This window comes from Astatotilapia calliptera, chromosome 7, assembly GCF_964374335.1.
Source record: "Astatotilapia calliptera chromosome 7, fAstCal68.1, whole genome shotgun sequence".
Taxonomy (NCBI): domain Eukaryota; kingdom Metazoa; phylum Chordata; class Actinopteri; order Cichliformes; family Cichlidae; genus Astatotilapia; species Astatotilapia calliptera.
The window spans coordinates 20,709,290-20,731,353 of NC_137428.1; the positions used below are offsets into that span (position 1 = coordinate 20,709,290).

Sequence of the window (22,064 nt, forward strand, 5' to 3'; positions counted from 1 at the left end):
AGAGGGGCATCCGCATCTTGGCCTACCTGGACGACTGGGCTCTCGTGGCTTGCTCCAGAGAACAGGCGGAGACGCAGCTGTCGCGGGTTCTGTCACACATTCAGACACTGGGGTTCTCTGTGAACTTTCAGAAGAGCTCGCTAATCCCAGGTCAACAGATCGCTTTTCTCGGTCTGGAAATATGCTCTCTTTCCAGCCGCGCACGGTTGTCAGAGCACAGAGTGGCCGCGTTTCATCGCTGCCTCGCTCAATTTCAGCTGGGACGCAGACTGCGTTTCCAGACGATATTGCGCTTGTTGGGCATGATGGCATCTATGATCGCCGTAGTGCCGCTTGGGCTGTTGAAAATGAGAGCGTTTCAACGCTGGACTCTCTCTCACCGTTTGTGTGCTTCGCGTCACCTCCGGAGGAGGCTGCCGGTGACTGCGTCTTGCATGCTAGCTCTCCGTCCTTGGAGGGAGCCCGGGCTACTGCACCAGGGCTCTCGGATTGGGAGGGTGTTGTTTCGCAAGGTGGTGTCCACAGATGCTTCCCTAAGTGGGTGGGGAGCGCTGTGCGAGGGTGCGTCAGTGAGAGGGATCTGGTCCGCGGCTCAGCGCCAGCTGCACATCAACCACTTAGAGCTGTTAGCAGTGTTCTTAGCTCTAAAGCGTTTCCGTCCAGTCCTGCAGGGCCAGCATGTCTTAGTCAGGACGGACAATTCAACAGTGGTGTCTTATATAAACAGGCAGGGAGGAACACGCTCTCTTCCCCTGTTGCAGCTGTCTCGCTCTCTGCTGTTATGGTGCAGTGTTCATTTTCTGACTCTAAGAGCCACCCATGTCCCGGGCCACCTGAACCTGGGGCCGGACCTTCTCTCCAGGGGGGGTCCTCTGGTGAGAGAATGGAGGTTACACCCTTCAATAGTGGCTCAGATTTGGGATCTATTTGGCGAGGCGCAAATAGATCTTTTTGCTTCCAGGGTGAATGCTCACTGCCCCCTGTACTTCTCCATAATCGACCACGATGCACCCTTGGGCTTGGACGCGCTAGCGCACCAATGGCCAGACGTGCTCCTGTATGCATTTCCCCCAGTGGAAATGATATCTCCAATTCTGGAGAGGGTGCGTCGGCATTCCCTCTCTCTGATCCTGGTGGCCCCTTGGTGGCCCGCGAAGTCGTGGTATGCAGAAATAATCAGCCTGCTTGCAGCAAGTCCTTGGCAGCTTCCTCTCCGCAGGGATCTCCTCTCTCAGGCGGGGGGGGAAGTGTTTCATCCGCGCCCGGATCTGTGGCACCTTCATGCTTACCTGCTGAGAGGTTAAACTTGGTTGCTAAGGGTCTGCCACCTAGTGTGGTAGCGACGATTCAGAGCGCCAGGGCCTCGTCTACTAGGGGCTTGTACGCTTACAAATGGCGAGCCTTCGAGCGATGGTGCCAGGACCGCCACACTCTCCCATTTCAGTGCTCTATTGTGGATGTTTTAACATTCCTGCAGGAGCTGTTGGATAAAGGCCTTTCGTTTTCGACGATCAAGGTTTATTTAGCGGCTATATCTGCTTGTCATATCGGTTTTGACGGGGTGACACCAGGTGCGCATCCCCTCGCCGTGCGTTTTCTGAAAGGGGTTCGCCGGCTGAGGCCCGTGCTTAAGTCCAGTGTCCCGGCTTGGGACTTGTCTTTGGTGCTGGAGGCCCTTTGTGGCCCTCCGTTTGAACCCGTTGAGTCGGTAGATATGAAACTTCTTTCGTATAAGACCGCATTACTTCTCGCTTTGGCCTCGGCGAAGCGAGTGGGGGACCTTCATGCGCTGTCTGTGCATCCTGCCTGCACACAGTTTTCTCCTGATGGCCGCAAGGTCGTATTGCGTCCGAATGCCGCCTATCTTCCCAAGGTCATGCCTGCATCTTATAGTTCAATGGAGTTTGAGTTGCTGAGCTTTTGCTCCCCTCCTTTTGAATCTGAGGAGCAGAGGAGGGTGCATTCTCTTTGTCCGGTGCGTGCGCTACGCACCTACATTGAGCGCACTCGGGATGTGCGTTTGTGTGACCAGTTGTTTGTCTGCTTCGCTAATCCGAATAGGGGTAGAGCTCTGTCCAGACAGAGGCTGTCCCACTGGATTGTAGAAGCTATCTCGCTGGCATACAGCACCGGAGGTTTTGCGTTGCCCCACGGGGTGGGAGCTCATTCCACCAGGGGGATGGCGACCTCATGGGCTCTTTTTAGAGGGGTGCCTGTGGCTGATATTTGTGCAGCGGCTAATTGGGCGTCGCCGCACACTTTTGTGCGGTTTTATCGGTTGGACGTTACAGCCCCTTCGGTGGCTCATGCTGTCCTTTCTGCTGGGTCTACCACTCACTAAGGATGTGGTGGTCCCGTTCCGGTTCGGTGGCTGCTCTGCGGGGCGTGTATATAGGTCCCATACTTATGTGTTGTACCGAGTGAATCGACTGAAAGGGAACGATTAGTTATGTCTATAACTTCTGTTCCCTGAAGGAGAGGAACGAGGTACAACACAGGGTGGCCCCACTGAGCAGTTGGCTCGGTGAAGAGCGGCTATCGAACTGAGGGATGACGGTGATGGCAGCGGCTATATGTGCGGGCGGGGCCTTGCGCGTGTCATCACACGTCATCTGCCGTAAAGGCGTGAATAAAGGTTTCTTCAGCCAGGACACGCGAGGGCGTGATATCCCATACTTATGTGTTGTACCTCGTTCCTCTCCTTCAGGGAACAGAAGTTATAGACATAACTAATCGTTTTTGGGGGATGTTGCTCCGGGTCCGATAACAGGCACCACACCCGCAGTAGATGTGCACGGTGTGAGATCTCGCAGCAAGCTATCAAATACGGTGCATTTCTCGGCTTTTAACAAAATGCTATACGTCGCCAGGTGTTTCATCAGATTCGAGGTGTTACCTCCTTTGCACAGTGTCACAGTATCAGCTTAAAGCACTTGTTGCAGGCTGCTGAGTTTGCATCTTTTGCTGTGAAGTACAGCCAGACTTTTGACCGCTTCGCCTTGGGCATTTTTAATCTGTAGCTCTGCTCTAAAAGAACATGCGTACCTGGGCCCGCCTACTATGCTTGCAAAGGTAAAATGATTGGCTAGAATCCAAAGTGTGTGACATCTCAGGAAAAAAAGCACTGAAATAAAGCACCGAAATGTGCACTGCTTTTCGGTCTGGTTACTATTGTTTATGTCAGAACTGGTGCCATAATGGCACCGGATACCGGTACCCATCCCTAATTTTAACTTGATTTAAAGTGATTGTGTAATCCACATGAAACACCAGGTCTGGTAACTTCTCTGACAAATATCACAATAATTAGTCTTATTGTCAGTCCTCATGTTGTTGCTGATTGCTGCAGACCTGTGTCTTTTGGCAGCAACAGCTATTCTGAAGTCCAGGGAATGGGTGAGTTAGGATGTGTATGGAAAACTGAGTGAGAGATTTTGCCTGCACTCTCTTTAACCAAGGCTGCAGCTCTGCCTGCTTGTTCTTCTTCTAACTCAACCAGCTGACCGTAGTGTCAGTGTTACGTCTGCTTTCAAGAAGCAAACAGAAACACAGCTCTAGTCACATGTGTTAAAACTGCAGATAACATTTAAAGCCCTCACTTCTGCTTGTTTTAACAAGAAGAAGGAGAAGATTTTGACCAAAGACTTCAGAATGATATAGGTTAATATAGATGAATACATAATTAGTTTTACTGTGACTTTCATATATATAGCAGTGAATCAGAATGAATAAAGCTCAACTGATCCTTTCATTTACTTAATATGTTAAATGTCTATTGAAAATGTAACCCTACTGGTGCAGCGCTGCTTCTGCTTTGTCATTACTCTACATGCTGTATCCTCACTTCCTCTAGGCACATGGTGCTAACTCGGTTCCCTACGCTTACGGGACTGGTTAGCACTCCCCCTGTGTTGCACCCTTGCTTCAGCCTTGCCAGCTCTGCTTCTTGTGATGCCTTCACAGAACAGCAGACTAGCTTCATGGAACCCGGTCCCTGCAGCACACAGGCCAGAAGCAGCCTGGGTAAGAATGAGCACAGAGACAATGGTGGGGAGAAAAAACCCACGAGAAAAAAAGTCATCTAATTTAAGAAAAAGATCACATTTTAAGGATTCTGATCAATAATGGAGTGTGTAAAAGAAAATGTCTTAGTGTCTCAGAGGTTTATTCAAAGGAACACAGTAGATCAGTAGTAACTGAGTTGGAATCGTCTGTCTTATGCATGGTTATAAATGTTTAGCCTTTGGTCACAGCAGACTTGCTGCTCAAAACAGCATGTGTTTTGCTCTGCTGTTAGTCAGATATTAATACTATCAAATGCATGCACTCACATGCTTGAATGGCACCTTTGTTTTTCATTGTCATTTATGTTGGTGGCATTCTGAGCTAGGTCCTTTAGACTAAAGGTCTCCTCTGTGTTTCATATCATGGGATAGAGTTGGATTAAAGGGCTAGTTGACTTGCAACTTTAATCATTTATTTTTACAAGCCTGCAAGAAAGTGGAGTTCTTTACATAAGATGAGGAGGCCTTTCATAATCTAAACTTGTAAGAGGCAGCATAAATAAATAAAAACAATTGCTAAATTACACATATACTTCCCGAAATGGAGCTGTGGGCTTGTTTTTGTTTTCTGTTCTTTTGTGCACTTTTTCTTATCTCCTCAATCACCAGAACGGACACAAATGTTTGTCACCAGTCGGTTGCTAGAAATGGGATTCTCTATGAGACATATCTACTGGGCCATGGAGGCAGCAGGTACTGCTTTGTGTAGTGTGTCTGATGCCACAACATTTTTGCTTCATGTGCTTTATCTTCTTAATAGCTGTCCTTTTACTGCATGTTTCAACCTTCCTGTAGTATCTAAAATAGGATAAGTGTCGTTTTGATTGAGAAAATTCTTTTTTCTTTGATAAGAAGTTCAGTTTTCTAGTTTTGGGATTTTCGTGTTGCTGTTCATTGGTGGACATCAACTGAGACTTTCCAGTTTTTCAACTGGGTTTTTGTGAACAATCCACACCTCAGTGGCTCCCCACCTTAGCATTACAATTTACTGATCGGTTTAAGATTCTCTTCACCACTTGTGGAAAAGTTTTTGCACAGTTCACTTTCTTTAATTTGCAGTATTTCATAAAAATCTCATCTTCACAGAAGATTTGCTTTCATAAAAATGGACCAATTCACAATATTTTGTTCTCATATGGTACACATACATTATGAGCATGTAAGCAACTTAAAGTATACGAATATTGTCACATTTTTGGCACCACCTTTTTTTTCATCTAAATTTTAGACCTTCACCCTTTATATCACAGATTTCACTCTCTTGTCACACTTGCGTGTGTCAGATGTGCCTGGTGATCTCAGACTATAAACAGTAGTGGTCGCATGGTGATATCTGACATGAATTAGCAATGCAGCACTCTGCGATGCATCTTTTCCTTTTGAACTGACAGTTCAACTTCCCTGTGGTTCCCCCAGATGTAGCAGGTGACTTGGACTCACAAACCATTGAGGTGTTGGCCAGCTGGATGCTAGAGCACCCTCTGACTGAGGAGCAGCAAGTAGCTGAGTCACCAAGACCAGAGGGGGCTCCTGAGACTCCGTCCCCAGATGGGCCAGAGACAGTTCAGTGCCCCGAGCGCCCCACCAGTCACACCACTGAAAGGTGAGGGATCCAATGAACATACACTCAGTACACTCAGTACATTCAGTACATTTAATGAGTACACTGACAGCCTCAGTTATTTCATTTACAGCCTGTTGCCTGGGCTCGACTGGATTGAAAGGGAGAACTTCTTGGATGTCCACCTCACTAGGAACAGACCTCCTCCGGCCCGGCGGCAACGCTCAGGCCCCACTCAGAGGACCTCGTTCCGAAGGGCAGGTCAGACACAGAGGAAAATCAAAATGAAATGCAAAACATTTAAACTATGTTCAAAGATCAGCTGCGGACAACAGTTCCTTTTAATATATTGTATTTTCAATTCTAACAAAACCTTTTATTTTCAGACTTGCCATCACCCAGCCCCCTGCCCCAGTTGTATCAACAGCACACAGCTGTCAGTGATTGGCCGGAGCAGGTAGAGTTTCACCCTTACTCTGCTGAGGAAGAGTCAGAGCTTGGCTACATGGATGATCCATACCATGAAGAAAGTTACGAGGACCTCCTCACCCCTTCATTCTTCAGCTTGGAGAGAGACACACTGCAGATAGTGGAGGTGACACATAAGCACTTAATGTGCATGAAAAAATATCATTTTAATCTATCTCAGTCTCTTTAAAGACTTTAATAAATATAAGTGACTGAATTGATATGCAGTTAGTCCAGTTAAACAAAGATTTGACTTTAATGCTTTTTGACAGTCCAAGTCCACATGCATAACTTTTTAGGCTCTTCTCTTACTGTCCTTACATGCATTTTACTATGCCCCTTTTAGGCTGGAGAGGAACACAGTCAGATGGTTAAATGTGAGCTGTGCAACACCCTCACCTTGCAGTTTAACAATCACATAAAGCGACGACACCCAGGCTGTGGGCAGAGTGCTGCACGTAAGGGCTATGACAGCACTGGGGCCTACGTGGATGTTTGGTTCAAAGGGGAATGTGGCTCCAACTTCCCCTTCTACCTCCTCTGCAGCACCTGCAGGGAAAAGTACCTGGCTGCAAATCCAAGCAATCCAAACTCCAAATATGAAAGGTACAGGAGATAATGTACAGATGGGAAATGGTAGACTCATGGAACATGCTCCACATGTATTTTGGATTTACTCTTTTTCTCACTTTTCATCATTGTTGTGTCCTACTTTTTGCTTTAGGGTTAAAGGCCTGACATCAGATTTAATTGGCCAGATGGACAGCACATCTGATGGTATGGAAGGTATTTTTTATCTAGCGTGAGGTACAACAGAACAATTATCTTTGACTTTATAATGAATATACAATATGAATGGTCCTTCTGCTTGTGTAGATGACTGGGAGATGAGCCACCAAGATGAGTATGACACAGAGAAACTGACAGGACTGGAAGATTTTGGGCTCCTGCTCAGACCACTCGGTTTGACTGAGAAGAAGTTGGTACCAGACCCCATTGCCTTTACAGAGCCAGATCCACTTGGAGCGCTAGTTTACAGTTCAGCTTGTCCTTCAAGAGCACCTGTTCCCAAAGGTATTATTTCATTTTGTTTTGTTATACAAAGAACCAAGTGCTGTAGTTTTTTAAGTTAAAACAGAATTACAGAACCTTGATGCATAAAATGATGTCTTTTAACAGGTACAGAACTGAAAAACAAAATGATAAAAAACAAAAACGTGTCTGCAGACTTGTACATAAACTGCCAGGCATTCACAAAGAATCAAGCCATAAAGACTCAGAAGCTTACTGTCCACTGTTTTTTATATTTTGGTGAATGGTTTGCTAAGTTTTTCGACTTGTAACACACGCCCACATTCCTTCTGTGCATGTTGGCAGCAAGACCCCAGGATCAAAACCTAGTTTTATTCACTGCTGGGTGGTGATTCATCGCTCACTTATCATAGCGCGACATCTGAAACACAAACAGTACTTCCAGCTGTCTGTTTGGATCTAGGATTGTGAATATCTTGCACACCCACACTACATAAGTGTTCTTAGGTTTTACCGTTCCATTCAAAATCATGTTTTTCCTTTTAATTAAAATGTTTTTACGTATTTCTTCCCAATAGGGAATGCCCTTGTCGAGCAGAAGACCTCTTTGAGCCTCGGACAGCAGGCAGTATCACTGAGGGACTCTCATGATAGACTGAAAGCATTAAGGAGAGTCACATCCACAGCCCAGATTCTGCTTGCTTACAGCATCGTGATGAGAGCGCTGTCCCAGACTGCCTCAAGGTTAGTATGATTATAAAATCAACAACATTTTCTGTATTCTTTTTTAAAATTTATTCTTTTGCTGAGTAGTTTCATGAGTCCTTTCCTATTGTCATCTTCAGTGCATCAGTGAGTAGCCAGTCTAATGGACTTGAGTCCTTGGGTCTGGCAGACATCCGTATTCTGGTGCGTTTGATGACTTTAGCGGCAGGTGGCAGGGCTCACACCTGGGTGGACGGTCGGTCCAGTATGAGAGGGCTGGCGACAGATGGCAGCAACTCCACCTGCCTCACTTTTCTTACCTCAGCCATTGGCAGCGTGGTGTCCCACAGTCCTACTGCTTACAGAGAGCTGGTGGAGATATGCACTCAGGTTAGTTTTCTCCTGTCAGTCTGCTGATTATAGATAATTCAGGTTTCTGAGTTCTAAAAGCTTGATAAAGTCATGTGATCTTGTTTAAAATCAGGTTCAGTTGAGTCTTATGTGCAATTTTGGTGTGTAGAAGGTTTAAGTAATTATAGCCTCCATGGACATCCAGTAAAGGATGTCCTCTTTAAATCTTTATTGATGATCTAGCTGAGTGTTGTCTATAGATAAAGATAACTCAAGTTATACGAGAAAAGTAAAAAATTTGTGTCCCAGTATTTTGCATGAGTCACCAAAAAACGGAAAACAAATACAAATGCTAAACTTAATCCTATTTTTTTATTTCATAACTACAACACTTTACTCTTGTTTGACTGAACACAAACATCAAAACAATATTTGTTTATTAATATGGTTTGCCTGAACTTCAAGTAATTCTAAAAACGTGAACGTATGTTTAACGTTATTTCTGTTAGGACCTGATGGCAGCAGCTACAGGGGTTAATATTGGAGCCATCAGTGACCCACAGCAAAGAGCATGCCTGAATGCCAGCTTAACAGCTGCAAACCCGGGAGCCCAGCAGCAGAGGGACTATCATGACCAGACGCCGCCAACGTTCCTGGTCACACAAAGTCTGGTGTCCCTGCTCACTGAAAAGAGCCATCACTGTTACACCCCAGACAAAGCTGAACACGAGACTAATGGTGAGAGAGAGCCTGTTTGTTGTACTGGATGCACTGCGTGTAATGATTTAATGCACTGTTACTAAAATAGCTCTCCTCTGGCTCAGATGCAGGAAACCAGGGGGGCTCTTCCTCTTTGACTCCCTCCTCTTTGCCACACCTCAGTGCCAAAGTTGGCCCTCTGGAGCTGGCAAATGCATTGGCAGCATGTGTCCTCTCTGCTCGGCTAACCAGTAAACACCGCCAGTGGGCAGCACAACAGCTGGTGCAGGCTTTGGCTGCCACAGGAAGGGACAGTTCTCATCGACCTCAAACATACAGCGACTTGGCTGGTGACCTGCGGAAATGCCCCCTTAAGAGACTGGAAGGACATTATAACAAGGTGAGTCATATGTGCATCCTTTTTTTGTTGTTGTTGTTTTTTGTGTGTTGTGTAAGACGTGTTTTGTGGTTTGTTTTGCTGGAAAGATTGCGTTTTAATCTTCTCTATTACCATAGGCCTGTTGCTAAAAAAAAAAACAACCACCACTTAGAATATAAATGATTACACTCACAGCTGTAACTATGACTTTATAATACCTTACACTGCTTGGGATCTTGCATTTCCCAGGTAAATGTGAAGTATATAGTAAAATGAGTTTGCATGTTCTCCCTCTGCCTGTGTGGGTTCACTTCCAGGTACCCACATCAAAGACATGCTCAGTGGTTGATTAGTAATTCTGTCTCTGTGTGTTAACCCTGTGATGAACCTGCCTCTCGCCCTGTGATAGCAGGGATAGAGTCGATCCTCTTGTGGCCTTGAATTAGATAAGCAGTTAAGAAGATAGATGGATGAGTGGATGTAAATTAAAAGTACATTTACACTGTTTCTCTTCTGTTTAGGTGGCCAGCTGTTCCTGGAGCAGTGAGCAGAGTTTGTTGGCTACATGTTCTCAGGACAAAGTGGTACAGCTATGGAGCATTAGCCACAACACCGTGGAGCTACAGACCACCTTCTCCTGTATTACCAGGTTATACTTTTTTGTAGTTTTGCATTTTATACACAGATTTCTCATTTTAACTACCAAATCTAACAAAGCCTTAATTTACATTTCAAAGTCTAATATACTTGCTCATAAAGTTTTAATTATACTGAATGGACTGGTGTTGCTGTAACGTGTCCTTTTTCCCGTTGATACTTGCAGTAAGACAGACCGATCAAGCAGTGAGAGGGCTGGCAGATGTCATCTCATGTCTCCTGTGTACTGGAGTACAGGGGGGAACTTTTTGGCTGCCCCCGAGAACAAACACATCAACATCATGAACATTAGAGGTAGTTCCTACAAGTCTTTTGTTTTTCAGATTTTACAGTTACTTGCAGCTAATAATAAAAACGTAAAATTTATATTTATGTTCTGTAATAATGTCAGATTAATGAAGAACTCTTTCTTTCAGTACTCTGCATTTTATATTAAAATTAAAAGAATAAAATAACTATATCATAATAATAAAAAAAATTAAGAATTAAATTAATAGAGAAAATGTAGAGAAAATTCTCACTTTCTGCAGATGAATATGACACGACTGACAATATCAAGGTACATTATTCTGTGACCTGTCAAACAAAAACACAGACTTTAGCCCATGTGACTGTGTTTCTGCTGCTTTTTAGGATCGCTCTGTCACGTGGAGAACCAGGGTTCTCGGGTCACTGCTCTTTGCTGGGCTCAGGCCTTCAGTTTGTGGGTGCTTGACCAGTCTGCAGCCTGTAAGAATAGACCCGCTGAGAGCCTGTTGGTGGGACGGCTGGATGGCTCACTGTGCTGGCTGCAGGTCACAATGCAGGAAACAGACCTGCTTGTGAGGAGCACTGAACTCACTGCCTGCCACAGGAACGAGGGTAAGGAGAGTCTTACACGCAACTGTTGCTGCTTAAAAACAAAGCTGGTGACCAAAATTGAATCAATATATTAACAGGTGTTGAATCTGAGACACAGCTAAACTGTTCCTGCTTTAATGCTATGCTAACTGCCTGCTTGCTCTAAATTCACAAATATAAATTATGAAGACTTACAGACTTAAGAGTGATATCTATCAAATATTCTTAGTAAACTCTCATCATGCAGAGACGTGCAATAACCTCATATGTCTTCTAGCTTCCCAGTGTGTAGCCTGGCACAGTGAGGACAAAGCGTTTGCAGCGGGCTATCCCAGTGGGAAGATCCTGTTGTCCACAACAGAAACTTATGAGAACGAGCAGCCTGTAGTGCTGTCTCTCTTCCAGGTTTGCCATCCACACTCACTCTAACTGCGATGTATTAGTGAGCACTGCAGAAAATTTGGTCTCGATATTGTGGCAGTTTTATGGGGGGGGGGGTTCTCTTTTAAAAAAATATAAAATAATCTGTCATGTTTTTTCTCTTTTGCTGTGCCACATGATTTCACTTTCCTAACATGAGATGCTTACTGACTGCTCATCTGCCCTGCTCTTTACGATATAGGACAGCGTGTGCTCCTTAAAGTGGGACCCCACAGGACACTTGCTGCTCTGTTTGGGGAGGTCAGAGGTAGTAAAGGTACTGGGACGCTCTGGGAGCTCCTGGGTGACCCTCCACAATCTCTTCCACACCAGTACTGTTAACATTGCCGAATGGTGTCCACTCCCTGGAAGAGCACCTGATCCCAGACTAATGCTGGCCGCGTATGTTTAATACAGTTTTGTAACATTTTAGAGAAGAAGAAGAAGAAAAATTCATGTAGGTTTCATGCTGATCATTGATTTCTGTCTTCCTTCTGTGTGGTTCGACAGAGGTTGTCAGAATGGCTCTGTGTATGTCTGGACACTACCACAGGGGGGCACTGTTGTATCGTTGCCCAGCATGTTGAACAGCCAGGAGAGAGACACTGAGACCAAGGTGAGTTTGGATCTGCTGCTAAAGCTCTTTGGTGCTGTTAATTTTATTTCGTTGCTTTCATAAAGTCACCTGTTTGTGTAATCAATTTTATCTTATGAAATCATCTTTCTTCTTCTCTTTACAGCAGGATAGTGCAAAGTGTGCATTTGTACTTCATGGCCACATTATGGCTGTGAAGTCCCTTTCATTTTGTTCCAGTGGATTAGCTCTAGTGTCTGGCGGGATAGGGGGTCTACTCAACATCTGGTCCTTACAGGTCAGAAAAAAAGATTATTTCTGTTTGCCCCTTAAATTAGTGCCAACATCCCTAATTATTAAGTCCATCTGCTTTGTGTGGTAACGAAGGAACTGCTTGCCGTGATTCACTGCAAAATTGTAATCCATGTGTTTCTTTCTGCTTGTTACAGGATGGTTCGGTGCTACAAACTGTTACCGGTTTGGGTTCAGCTGTCAGCACTACGTGGATACCAAACATGGGGGTTGCTGCCTGTTTTGGAAGGTCAAAGGTAATATGAATCCCTCAAAGCCCTAATGTGTGGCTAGTATATCTCATTTATTTCTATATTTATAATAACGTTAACATCTGTAATCATTTTAATTCCCTCAGTACTGCTTGGGTAAAAATATCTGTTCTGTCATTTCCCAGGATGTTTTGTTGATCTGCTGCACCCCTGACTGGATCAACCAAAATCACGTGCTAGCTTCCTGTCGTATGGTCCTCAGAAGCCAAAACGTTTCGGGTCTAAATCGGGCACCTTGTTTGGCTGTCTTCCTGGAGAGGCTGCCCCTGCTGCTGCAGCAGCAGTACAACTATGAGCGGGTAATTTATTTAAACTGCATGTTGAAGCTATATTGGAGCTGTTTCATGTTCTGCAACTGAGACATGACTTCGAATGTCTTCTCTGCAGACCCATGTGGGAGCTGGCGACCAGCTCGTCCACAGTGCCTTCTTGCAGAGCCTGGCCTCCTTGACAGTTGGGTTGTACTTGGAGAAACACCTGTGCTGTTACCCACACCCGCCACACCACACTTACCCCGATGCTCACTCCTGCCCTCCAGAGTGGACCTGGCTAGTCACTTACGCCACCACAGTGCGCAGCGCTGAGGCTATAGCCAGTGGCACTGCCTTCCCTGAAGCCTTCATTGTTTCAGCATTTCAGGATGTGCAGGACAATAAAATTGCCAAGGCACTGGTGAGCAGGGACATTCTGTTTGATGCTGTTGCTTTGTCTCTATTATATTATAGTCTCTCTTGTATTGACTTCTTGCAACTTTATGCTCTCCTTTGTCCTTTAGGACAATAGCAAGTGGAGTTTCAGGATGGATGAGCAGCTGATGTCGTGGGCCACCAGTAGACCGGAGGTAATAGTTGTGCCATTCTTAAAAACAATTCAGGTGTGAAGGAAACGAAAAAGACAAACATTAGGCTGTTCGATTGACTGAAAGTGCTGTGTGCCCTCCTGTGTCTCTAAGGATTGGCAACATGGGGGAAAGACTGAGGTGTATCTGTGGGGCAATGGACGTTTCGGGCAGCTGGCTGGAATGGGAACCAATCTTATGATGCCTACACTGGCACCCTCTCTGTTACAGACACAGCAGGTACTGTTTCACTCAGGGTGCAGTCTTTGTTCCTGATTGCTGCTCTTTTATAATGCTACTTCACTTTTTTGGGCGATTCAACTGTCTTTCAGGTTGTGTGTGGTCAGAACTGTACCTTTCTGCTCCAGTCCAATGGGACTGTACTGGCTGTAGGAGAAGGACAATATGGCAGACTGGGCCAAGGGAATTCTGATGATCTCTATGTTCCAACTATTATCTCTGTTTTTCAAGGTAAAGTATTCCCAAAGGGGGTAAGAACCAGTCGGCGCTGGTCTGCTTTTGAATCTCTCAGTGTTTTGGTTTTTTGTTCGGGGTTTTTTGTCCTCAAGAGATTGGAAGGAAAACTAGTTTCCTTGTAGTACTGCAGTTGGATGTATTCGCTTGTAATTAGGCTTAACTGTTAATTTCCTCTAATTTGTATCAGTCTAATTTACACTTGTCTGTGGGCAGGGTACGTGGTGACACAGCTGGCGACATCTTGTGGGTCAGACGGACACTCGATGGCCCTGACTGAGACTGGGGAGGTATTCAGCTGGGGAGACGGAGATTTTGGAAAACTGGGTCATGGCAGCAGTGAAAGACAGAGGAGACCCAAACAGATAGAGGCGTTGCAAGGAGAAGAGGTCGTTCAGGTATCGAGGAAGTCTTTGCACCAAACTTGTCATGTGATATTTTAATGTTTTTTTCAATAAAGCTAATCATGAGTTTATTGTATTTTATTAAATGCAGCCACTGTTTGATTGCAGTGCTTCTTACTTTGTAGCTTTAAAAAAATGAATATTTTCAAAGTTCACTGACTGAGTGAATTTAAACACAAATATTTGTTGTCATAGATGAATTAAACACAGCTTTGCTTTGTTAGCTCGCTTGTGGCTTCAAGCATTCTGCTGTGGTTACAGCAGATGGGAAGTTGTTCACCTTCGGTAGTGGTGAATCTGGCCGTCTGGGTCAAAGGTCGACATCTAACAAAATGCTACCTGAAAGGGTGGCTGCACTAGAGGGATATCATGTTGGACAGGTAAATCATGGACAGCATTGGCTTTGAATGTAAAAGACTTTAAATGTCAATTTTTATACTGAAAAAAATCAAACTTTGGTTACGTTTCTCAGGTGTCATGTGGTCTCAGTCACACTTTGGTGGTGTCTCTTGATGGCATGGTTGTGTGGGCATTTGGAGATGGAGATCATGGTAAATTGGGAACTGGTTCTTCCACAGCAAAATACTACCCTCAGGTAGGTCAGCGCTACCAAAGATTCACTTTTAGGAATCCTGGAAGGACAAAAAGTTTATGTTTGTGTTATTTTTTTTCCTGTTTGTAGAAAGTTGAGCAACTTTGCAATAAGAGAATTAAGAAGGTCTGTTGTGGAACTCAGTTCTCTGTGGCCTTGGCCTGTGATGGACATGTCTACACATTTGGTCAAGGTACATTTTACTGTCAAATTCAAACATGTTATGTAAACCCAACAGTGTTTGCATTATTGGTTGAAATATTCTTTGCAAGCTTCCCTAAATCCCCAAAAGTTGATTCTGTGCATCTGGATGTTTTCAGTGGGAGACTGAAAATGCTTCCTTACCTGAATGATTGAGCGTACATCAAAAAAAATTTAAATTTCCTGCTACCAAGGAAACTAAAACTTACAAAAAAAAATTGCATTACTTTTTTCAGAGCGTGCGATTGGCCTGCCGGACTCCATGCTGAAGAACAAATCCTGCCCCCAGGTGGTGCCGTCCCTGGAAGGACTGTTTATAGAAGACATTGCTGTGGGCTCTGACCATGTGCTCGCCATGTCCTCCACTGGAGACGTCTATGCCTGGGGCTGCAACAGCAATGGACAGGTAATCGGCGTGCTCTGAAAATGACAGGCTATGCTTACATTGCAGATTTTAACATCTTGCCATGTTGTGTTTTAATGCGTGTGTTCCAGCTTGGCCTCGGGCACACCAACTCAGTGAAAGAGCCCACGCTTGTCGCAGCCCTCCAGGGTAAAAACATCAGGCAGATCTCTGCTGGCCGCTGCCACAGTTCGGCGTGGACCACCCCCTCTACCTCGATGAAGAACTCAGGTACAGACACATACGGCGTTACATTGCACACACTATGATGGATGAATGGAAACACACCTGGTACTGCATGTTTTACTTTTATCTCCAGGTGGCTCTGGAAATTTCCAGTTAGGCTTTCCACAGTCAGTCCCTCCCCAGTACACCACTCTGAAAGACTGTAGCCCTGATGTTCTCAGCATGCGCCTCAGGGTACTCTACCACTTTTCTGATCTCATGTACAAATCCTGGAGGCTGCTCAACCTGGACACCAAAAATCCGGTACCTGTAATCCCCTTTTTTGCTCTTTTTTAATGTGTTAAAAGAGTAATAAATACTTCCTGGCAATAATTGTGCATCTGTTCCTTTTTATTGTCCCTTCCATCCTTATATGCAGGTGTCCACTTCGCGCTATAATTCAGGAACAACAGCCATTATACGAGGGGAGCTCAGAGGCCTTCTATCACCCAAGGTCAACACTCTGCCTCTTGTGCGCTCGATTGGCAGAACAATGACCCAGGGCAAAACATATGGGCCTCAGATCACTGTAAAACGGCTTTCCACAAGGTAAGAATGACCATGACATTCAGCGTGTTGGCAGCATGTGAATGTCTTCAGGAGCCAGCTGGTGGAAAAACAGGACTTGGCCAGAACAGCTTGCTGTGTTTCCAATTGGCCGGCCAGGATTAATAATGGAATTTCAGGGCTTTTGTTTGGCACCTTTGTTGTTTTGACCTGTTACTTGTTCTGTGTGCCCATTAAAACGTCATATTCCCTCACTCTTACTCCTCTGCAGAGGGCGTTCGAGCAAACCCATCTTCGTGCAGATCGCAAAACAAGTGGTGAGCCTGAATCCTCTGGAGCTGCGGCTGCCGTCACGAGCCTGGAAGGTCAAGCTGGTAGGAGAGGGAGCTGACGATGCTGGCGGAGTGTTTGATGATACCATCACCGAGATGTGCCAGGTGGGGATGAAAGCCGCACATTAACATCAGCGATTGCTAATAATGCAGGCTGGAACGTTCTTTACTTTAACTGATAAATGGTAATGTGTTTACACCAGGAGCTGGAGTCTGGTGTGGTGGATCTTCTGATTCATACTCCCAATAGCTTTGCAGATGTGGGCAGTAACACTGACAGGTGCACATTTAAAATAAAAAAAATAAAAACATTTCTGAGTGTTTTAGAAGTGTAACAGAACACACAGCCTCTTGTACTAACTGAGTATCTTCACAGGTTCCTGCTTAATCCAGCGGCGCACTCGGATGATCACATGGTCCAGTTTCGCTTCTTGGGTATCTTGATGGCAGTGGCCATGCGCACTAAGAAACCTCTGGACCTTCATCTGGCTCCTTGGGTGTGGAAGCAGCTTTGCTCGATGCCACTCGGGGGAGCTGACTTGGAGGAGGTGGACCTGCTCACCTACCGCAACCTCCAAGGCATCCTTCACCTCGAAAACAGTGAAATCACTGAGGACAATTTCCATGTGGTAAGATATTGTGTGAACTGGGTTATTGCAGAATGAATTAATATTAATGTTTCCTTTACGCCTTCCTCCTGAGCTTTGTGTTTTTTTTCCAAGTCCTTTATTTCTCAACCCTTCACCTTATTCCCATTATTATTCCTCTGTGTTATCTCCCTCTGAAGATGATCCCACTGGATTCATTCATGGCCCACAGTGCAGATGGAAGGCTGGTACCTGTAGTTCCCGGAGGTCAAAACATCTCTCTGACCTTTGGCAACCGGACTGAATATGTGGAGAGAGCTCTGGAATACAGACTGCATGAGATGGATTCCCAGGTTTGAAGTGTTGTGGGATGATTTGGCTGTGACTGGCAAAAATGTAGTCAAGTGTTAACATGAAAAAAATGTATCTGAGCATGCAGCCTGCAATCATACTGATCAGGTCGCTTATTTTATGCCTATAGTTAAGAGTAAATGTTTCATGTTACAAAAACTTTTGAGTAGAGTTTTGTATTTCATTTATTTAGTACATTTTTGTTTCAGTTTATTTGTGTTTGCTTGTTTCATTTTAGTTTAATTCTGCTTCATTTTTTGTGCCCCGGTCTGCCCGCCAGCTTCCATTAGTGCTCGCTGCTCACCCTGTTTGTTGTTCTTGTTGTTCTCGTCCCTCAGAAGTATCAAAGCTGAGCTTGTTCTGTTATGTCCAGGTGGCAGCAGTGAGAGAGGGCATGTCTACCATCATCCCGTTGCCCCTCGTCTCCCTGCTGACGGCACAGCAGCTCGAGCAGCTGGTCTGCGGCCTGCCAGAAGTCTCCGTCGAGATGCTAAAGAAGCTGGTGCGTTACCGCGATATCACCGAGAGCCACCAGCTCATTTGCTGGCTCTGGCAGAGCTTGGAGGAGTTCACGAATGAGGAGCGGGTGCTTTTCCTACGCTTCGTCTCTGGCAGGTCCAGGCTGCCCTCCAACCTGACTGATATCCCGCAGAAGTTCCAGATCATCAAGGTGGATAGGGTAAGGAGATCACAACCAGGTGACGAAGCTGGTTACATGAACAAATACCAAGAGTAAGATTATTAAGGTTTGCTTTTTTTTTTTCTCTCTGCTGCTCATATTTAGCCCATCAACGGACTTCCAACCGCTCAGACCTGTTTCTTCCTTCTTCGCCTGCCCCCTTACACGAGCCAGGCCATCCTCGCCGAGCGCCTGCGTTACTCCCTTCACAACTGCCCCTCCATTGACATGGACAACTACATGCTGACTCACAATACCGACCCAGCAGACAGCTCTGACACCGAGGACTGAAGCAGAAAGCTCCAGACTCCAACGGGGTGGTGAATGTTTTTCTCCGATGCCATGCACATTATGCACTGAACACAGATTTTTATTCACCAGACTTATACGGTTGTGATGTTTATATGTTGGTTAATTTAAAGATATGCGTAGATTTGAGTTTCTTTTCCAGCTGTGACAGATGTTGTAATTATTGCAGTGCTTATTCTGAATCAAAACTACTACAGGGAAAACAGTAAGATTTTTTTTAAAAATCTACGTGAATAAGCCACAGTTAAGGAGTTAAGGTGCCTGTTGTTCGAAAATGTGTAATAATTTATTGACCTCTGAAACATACTGTAATCAGTAAAACTGTAAAATAAAGAGTGTTTAAATAAGGAATATGTTGTCTAAATAACATTTTCAAGTTGAAGTAATGTAGGAATAAAAAACAAAAGATCAAATGTACAGATTCAGATTTTGAAATGCACATATGATGTATTAATTAAGTGAAAACAAACTGGTTTATCTTTGTTGTCTTTAAATGCACTTTAAAAAGTTTGGAGATCAGTACAAATGTTAAATGTAGATGCAAAATATAATGTGATGTGTAGAATTGACATATACCATTTGCGATAGAATTTTAAAAATAGTTTTAAAGATAAAAAGACATTTTCTGAAAGTTTGATCTTTAAGAGAAAATCAGAGGTCCAGAGTAAAGTGGTATTTAGAATCCCCATATATTCCCTGTAAAAAGCTCTATATGGGAATATTATCACTTTGAGCTTCAGATCAATTTATTGACGTTGAAGAAAAGGTCAGAGGTCAAATGTGAGATGATATTTTAAATCTTTAAACAGTACTTTCTATATGTTGACAATACCCACCAAACTTTAAGTTATAAGGCTTTTTTGGGTAAATTTTTAATCAATAAATAATTTAACTGACATTGAACGTTTGTGGATGCAAGTCGAATTTTAATAGCTTTAAATCCCTACAGGTTTACGTTTTATCACAATTCATCCAAAACCTTTGGAGCTGTTTACAGGCAGAGTGTTACGCATGCACGTGAATGCCACCAAAAACCAAACCTCTTTTGTAGCAGTAAATATCTACATATGCCAATGCAATATAAATCAAGTACAAATAAATAAATGGATACAAATACATACATGCATGATTGTGATTGTGAGTTATGTAACCTATTCCAAGGTAACTGACTGACAGCTCTGCTAAACTGCACTGAGACCGATGTGTTTAATCAGATTAGATTATTAGATTAGGATAACAAACTTCATTTTTTAAACAGAATTGAGAAACAATTTCCACCGCCCGTTACAAGAAGAACTCCAAAGCTCTGAATAAAGCTACACATTTGTAACAGAATCTAGCTGAAAACACAGTTTCAAGTGTAGTCAGTCAACTTTCTCTAAAACAAACAAATCCTGTGAAGAATTATGGGGCATTAAAAAAGTACAATAAGAAACAAAAAGTAGTTCCAGTGAGGGTTTCTGCTGAAAATGATGCACCTAAAAATATTTTTATAAAAATCTTCTTTAACTGTTTATCACACAGAAAATGTTTTTTCTGTGTAAGGCCCAAATATCAATGGCATCAAACTGGTTCGGTCATTACAACAAGACAAGAGTCCAGACAAGTTAGTGACTTAAACTGTGTTTTCAGCTAGATTCTCACAATACTAACTGTAAGCACGCTGATCTCTGGCCATTTGTAATAAATAGTGAGAAAAACAGTGCCACTATAGAGGATGGTGCATCTGTGTCTGCGTGATGAACCAGTTTTTCTTAGGACAGAATAATCTCTGGGATAAAGATGATGTGAAGTAAACAATAAATGCCAATGGGGGAGCTAGAATACTAAAATGTGTGCTATTTCCTGCAGTCATTTCTATTGCAAGCTAAAACACAAGTAACTCAAAAGAAACACAAAATTACTGATTGCTCTCACATTTACTGGTGCGCTAGCGGATGGTCATATTAAACCCGCCCACAGTTTCAAACAATTGAGCTCAACATGCCCGAACCTCTTTATTTTTCAATTTTTAAATGTTTGGTCCGTATGATGTCAGTGAGAGTAGATATCCCTAATTTGGTCATCACAGGCACACAGCCTTGGCTGTGAACACAGACAGTTGGTTGATTGAGCAGCATCACCAAAGCTGCTTCATTAAAAAATCCAAGAATTAAAAACAAACAAACAGCTGGGAATGAAAGTGTAATGGTTCCTTTTAAAAGTGTTGGCAAGGTTTATGGACAAAGCACACCACAGCCCAGGTATGGTAGGTCCAGGTATTGTTTGTTGCATGTTTACTAGGCTGAGTCAGTCTGCTTCTTCAAGCAAACTGGCCACAGTGCCCTGAAACAAGTCCAAAATTTGGACAGGTAGGTATTAGATTGATGTAGACAGGATAGATATTAGACTGCAAGACATAACAGAGACAAGTCACTATAGGTCAGATTGGAGATGGATGAATAACTCAAGGGGAAGCAGACTTCATGACTCTCAGAATTCAAAAGTAAAAAAGCAGAAAATAGCTGACAGATGTGCGTGATCTGAATTCTTCCACCTTTGCAGAAAATAATGCGTTAATGTGGGACTGCATACGAGAATAAAAAACAGATTGAAAAAATATGGTCATTTCTTTCATTTTCATTTGCATTAACCTCTACTTGAGAAAAAAAATAACAGAGAAAGCAACAGCTTCCCGATTGTACAAAAAAAAGAGATCTTAATCCGGTTCCCTTGGGTCTAATGTTGTCCTGAGTCAGCACAGCTGGTGCGTCTGCAATCTGTCTGTGCTGGTGTGAGGTACGTCTGCTCTGACCTTATTACCCATCTGTTTTCCCTGTGTGCTGTGTGGCCAATAAGGCACAATTCAAGTCAGCAGCCCTGCAGCTGAGAGGGGGAGCGTTTCTCATGAGAAGCCTCGCCAGATATAAATAAAAGCGCCATCTATCAACATAACAGGTCCGCAAATTTGAGAAGGCAGGGCAGGAAAAAAACAAAAACCAAAAAAGCACCAAGGACTTGTTTCACAGATTTGCTGCAGTTGTAGTACTCTAATGGATATTCCTGTGTGGAGGTAGATGTCATTTCAGGTATTTTGTATTTAATTCTCTTTGCAGATGGTTGTAGAGGCCGGGGTCATTTAGGGAAACCCAAAAGGACATTAGACAAGTAATCACAAATGAACATATCCTGTCTGGAATTACAAGCTGGAACAATGTAATCTTAGCCAAAAGGGGATTATCTGGATATGAAAGGTACTCTGAACTCTGTGCCGAAAGAAACAATTTATCTTACTCTATGTTATAAACCAAAAAGCTAAAACATGAGAACTACTGGCAGGTGATGTGACATAATTGGAAACTGGTTCCTTGCTTAGATAACCCGGCTAAACTTTGCAAATGCAGGACAGTGTTCCCCCATCCACTTCATATAAATTGCTTCTGATATCTTTTAGGTATGATAAGGTGGAGCAACACAAGATTGGAAAGGTGGTTTTAGTGGTTGTCGTGTTTTTTCTAAATGTTCTTAATCAAACATTGTAGACATGCAGTACTGCCTATCACCACTGGAGGGCAGTCTGATTGTTGCACTTCCCACTGCATCTACCAAGTTCAAGAAATCAATTCGAATCAGGGGAGATCATTAACACACACACACTAACACAGATCCTGCATAGCTGATGATGCATTATCACTGTTAGCTAATATCTGTCACTGTGTTTCTGCTAATTTGATCAGTACAAATAGATGACAACCTGGATGAGCTAAAATGACTCCAGTGACAGACCTTTTCAAACCTGAGCAACAGTAGCACACAGAGCTCTGTGGATTCATGCACTTCTAGTTATGGTCAAACCTTTTTTTTTCCCTA

General features: G+C 43.8%; 1 protein-coding gene across 5 annotated transcripts in view; it reads left to right on the forward strand.

Annotated features, from left to right (window-relative positions):
- The window catches only part of LOC113025617 (putative E3 ubiquitin-protein ligase HERC1), a 48,392-nt gene extending 29,826 nt beyond the window's left edge, over nucleotides 1-18,566 (forward strand). For 4 of the 5 annotated variants that reach the window (XM_026173550.2, XM_080304174.1, XM_026173555.2 and 1 more), the window contains 39 exons: nucleotides 3,854-4,023; nucleotides 4,674-4,757; nucleotides 5,481-5,667; nucleotides 5,759-5,886; nucleotides 6,012-6,220; nucleotides 6,440-6,699; nucleotides 6,818-6,870; nucleotides 6,970-7,167; nucleotides 7,704-7,869; nucleotides 7,971-8,220; nucleotides 8,691-8,919; nucleotides 9,006-9,280; nucleotides 9,781-9,908; nucleotides 10,083-10,210; nucleotides 10,550-10,777; nucleotides 11,034-11,161; nucleotides 11,379-11,578; nucleotides 11,687-11,792; nucleotides 11,917-12,048; nucleotides 12,200-12,298; nucleotides 12,439-12,612; nucleotides 12,701-12,985; nucleotides 13,089-13,154; nucleotides 13,266-13,391; nucleotides 13,484-13,622; nucleotides 13,842-14,023; nucleotides 14,254-14,409; nucleotides 14,502-14,624; nucleotides 14,712-14,814; nucleotides 15,059-15,228; nucleotides 15,318-15,456; nucleotides 15,545-15,714; nucleotides 15,830-15,999; nucleotides 16,229-16,394; nucleotides 16,493-16,569; nucleotides 16,666-16,918; nucleotides 17,077-17,229; nucleotides 17,601-17,906; nucleotides 18,012-18,566. In XM_026173550.2, coding sequence (XP_026029335.2) covers nucleotides 3,854-4,023; nucleotides 4,674-4,757; nucleotides 5,481-5,667; nucleotides 5,759-5,886; nucleotides 6,012-6,220; nucleotides 6,440-6,699; nucleotides 6,818-6,870; nucleotides 6,970-7,167; nucleotides 7,704-7,869; nucleotides 7,971-8,220; nucleotides 8,691-8,919; nucleotides 9,006-9,280; nucleotides 9,781-9,908; nucleotides 10,083-10,210; nucleotides 10,550-10,777; nucleotides 11,034-11,161; nucleotides 11,379-11,578; nucleotides 11,687-11,792; nucleotides 11,917-12,048; nucleotides 12,200-12,298; nucleotides 12,439-12,612; nucleotides 12,701-12,985; nucleotides 13,089-13,154; nucleotides 13,266-13,391; nucleotides 13,484-13,622; nucleotides 13,842-14,023; nucleotides 14,254-14,409; nucleotides 14,502-14,624; nucleotides 14,712-14,814; nucleotides 15,059-15,228; nucleotides 15,318-15,456; nucleotides 15,545-15,714; nucleotides 15,830-15,999; nucleotides 16,229-16,394; nucleotides 16,493-16,569; nucleotides 16,666-16,918; nucleotides 17,077-17,229; nucleotides 17,601-17,906; nucleotides 18,012-18,197 — 6,502 coding nt within the window. In that variant the 3' untranslated portion in view covers nucleotides 18,198-18,566. The remainder of the gene's footprint in view (nucleotides 1-3,853; nucleotides 4,024-4,673; nucleotides 4,758-5,480; nucleotides 5,668-5,758; nucleotides 5,887-6,011; nucleotides 6,221-6,439; nucleotides 6,700-6,817; nucleotides 6,871-6,969; nucleotides 7,168-7,703; nucleotides 7,870-7,970; nucleotides 8,221-8,690; nucleotides 8,920-9,005; nucleotides 9,281-9,780; nucleotides 9,909-10,082; nucleotides 10,211-10,549; nucleotides 10,778-11,033; nucleotides 11,162-11,378; nucleotides 11,579-11,686; nucleotides 11,793-11,916; nucleotides 12,049-12,199; nucleotides 12,299-12,438; nucleotides 12,613-12,700; nucleotides 12,986-13,088; nucleotides 13,155-13,265; nucleotides 13,392-13,483; nucleotides 13,623-13,841; nucleotides 14,024-14,253; nucleotides 14,410-14,501; nucleotides 14,625-14,711; nucleotides 14,815-15,058; nucleotides 15,229-15,317; nucleotides 15,457-15,544; nucleotides 15,715-15,829; nucleotides 16,000-16,228; nucleotides 16,395-16,492; nucleotides 16,570-16,665; nucleotides 16,919-17,076; nucleotides 17,230-17,600; nucleotides 17,907-18,011) is intronic. The other variant, XM_026173554.2, reaches the window with a different exon arrangement.
- The last annotated feature ends 3,498 nt before the right edge of the window (nucleotides 18,567-22,064 follow it).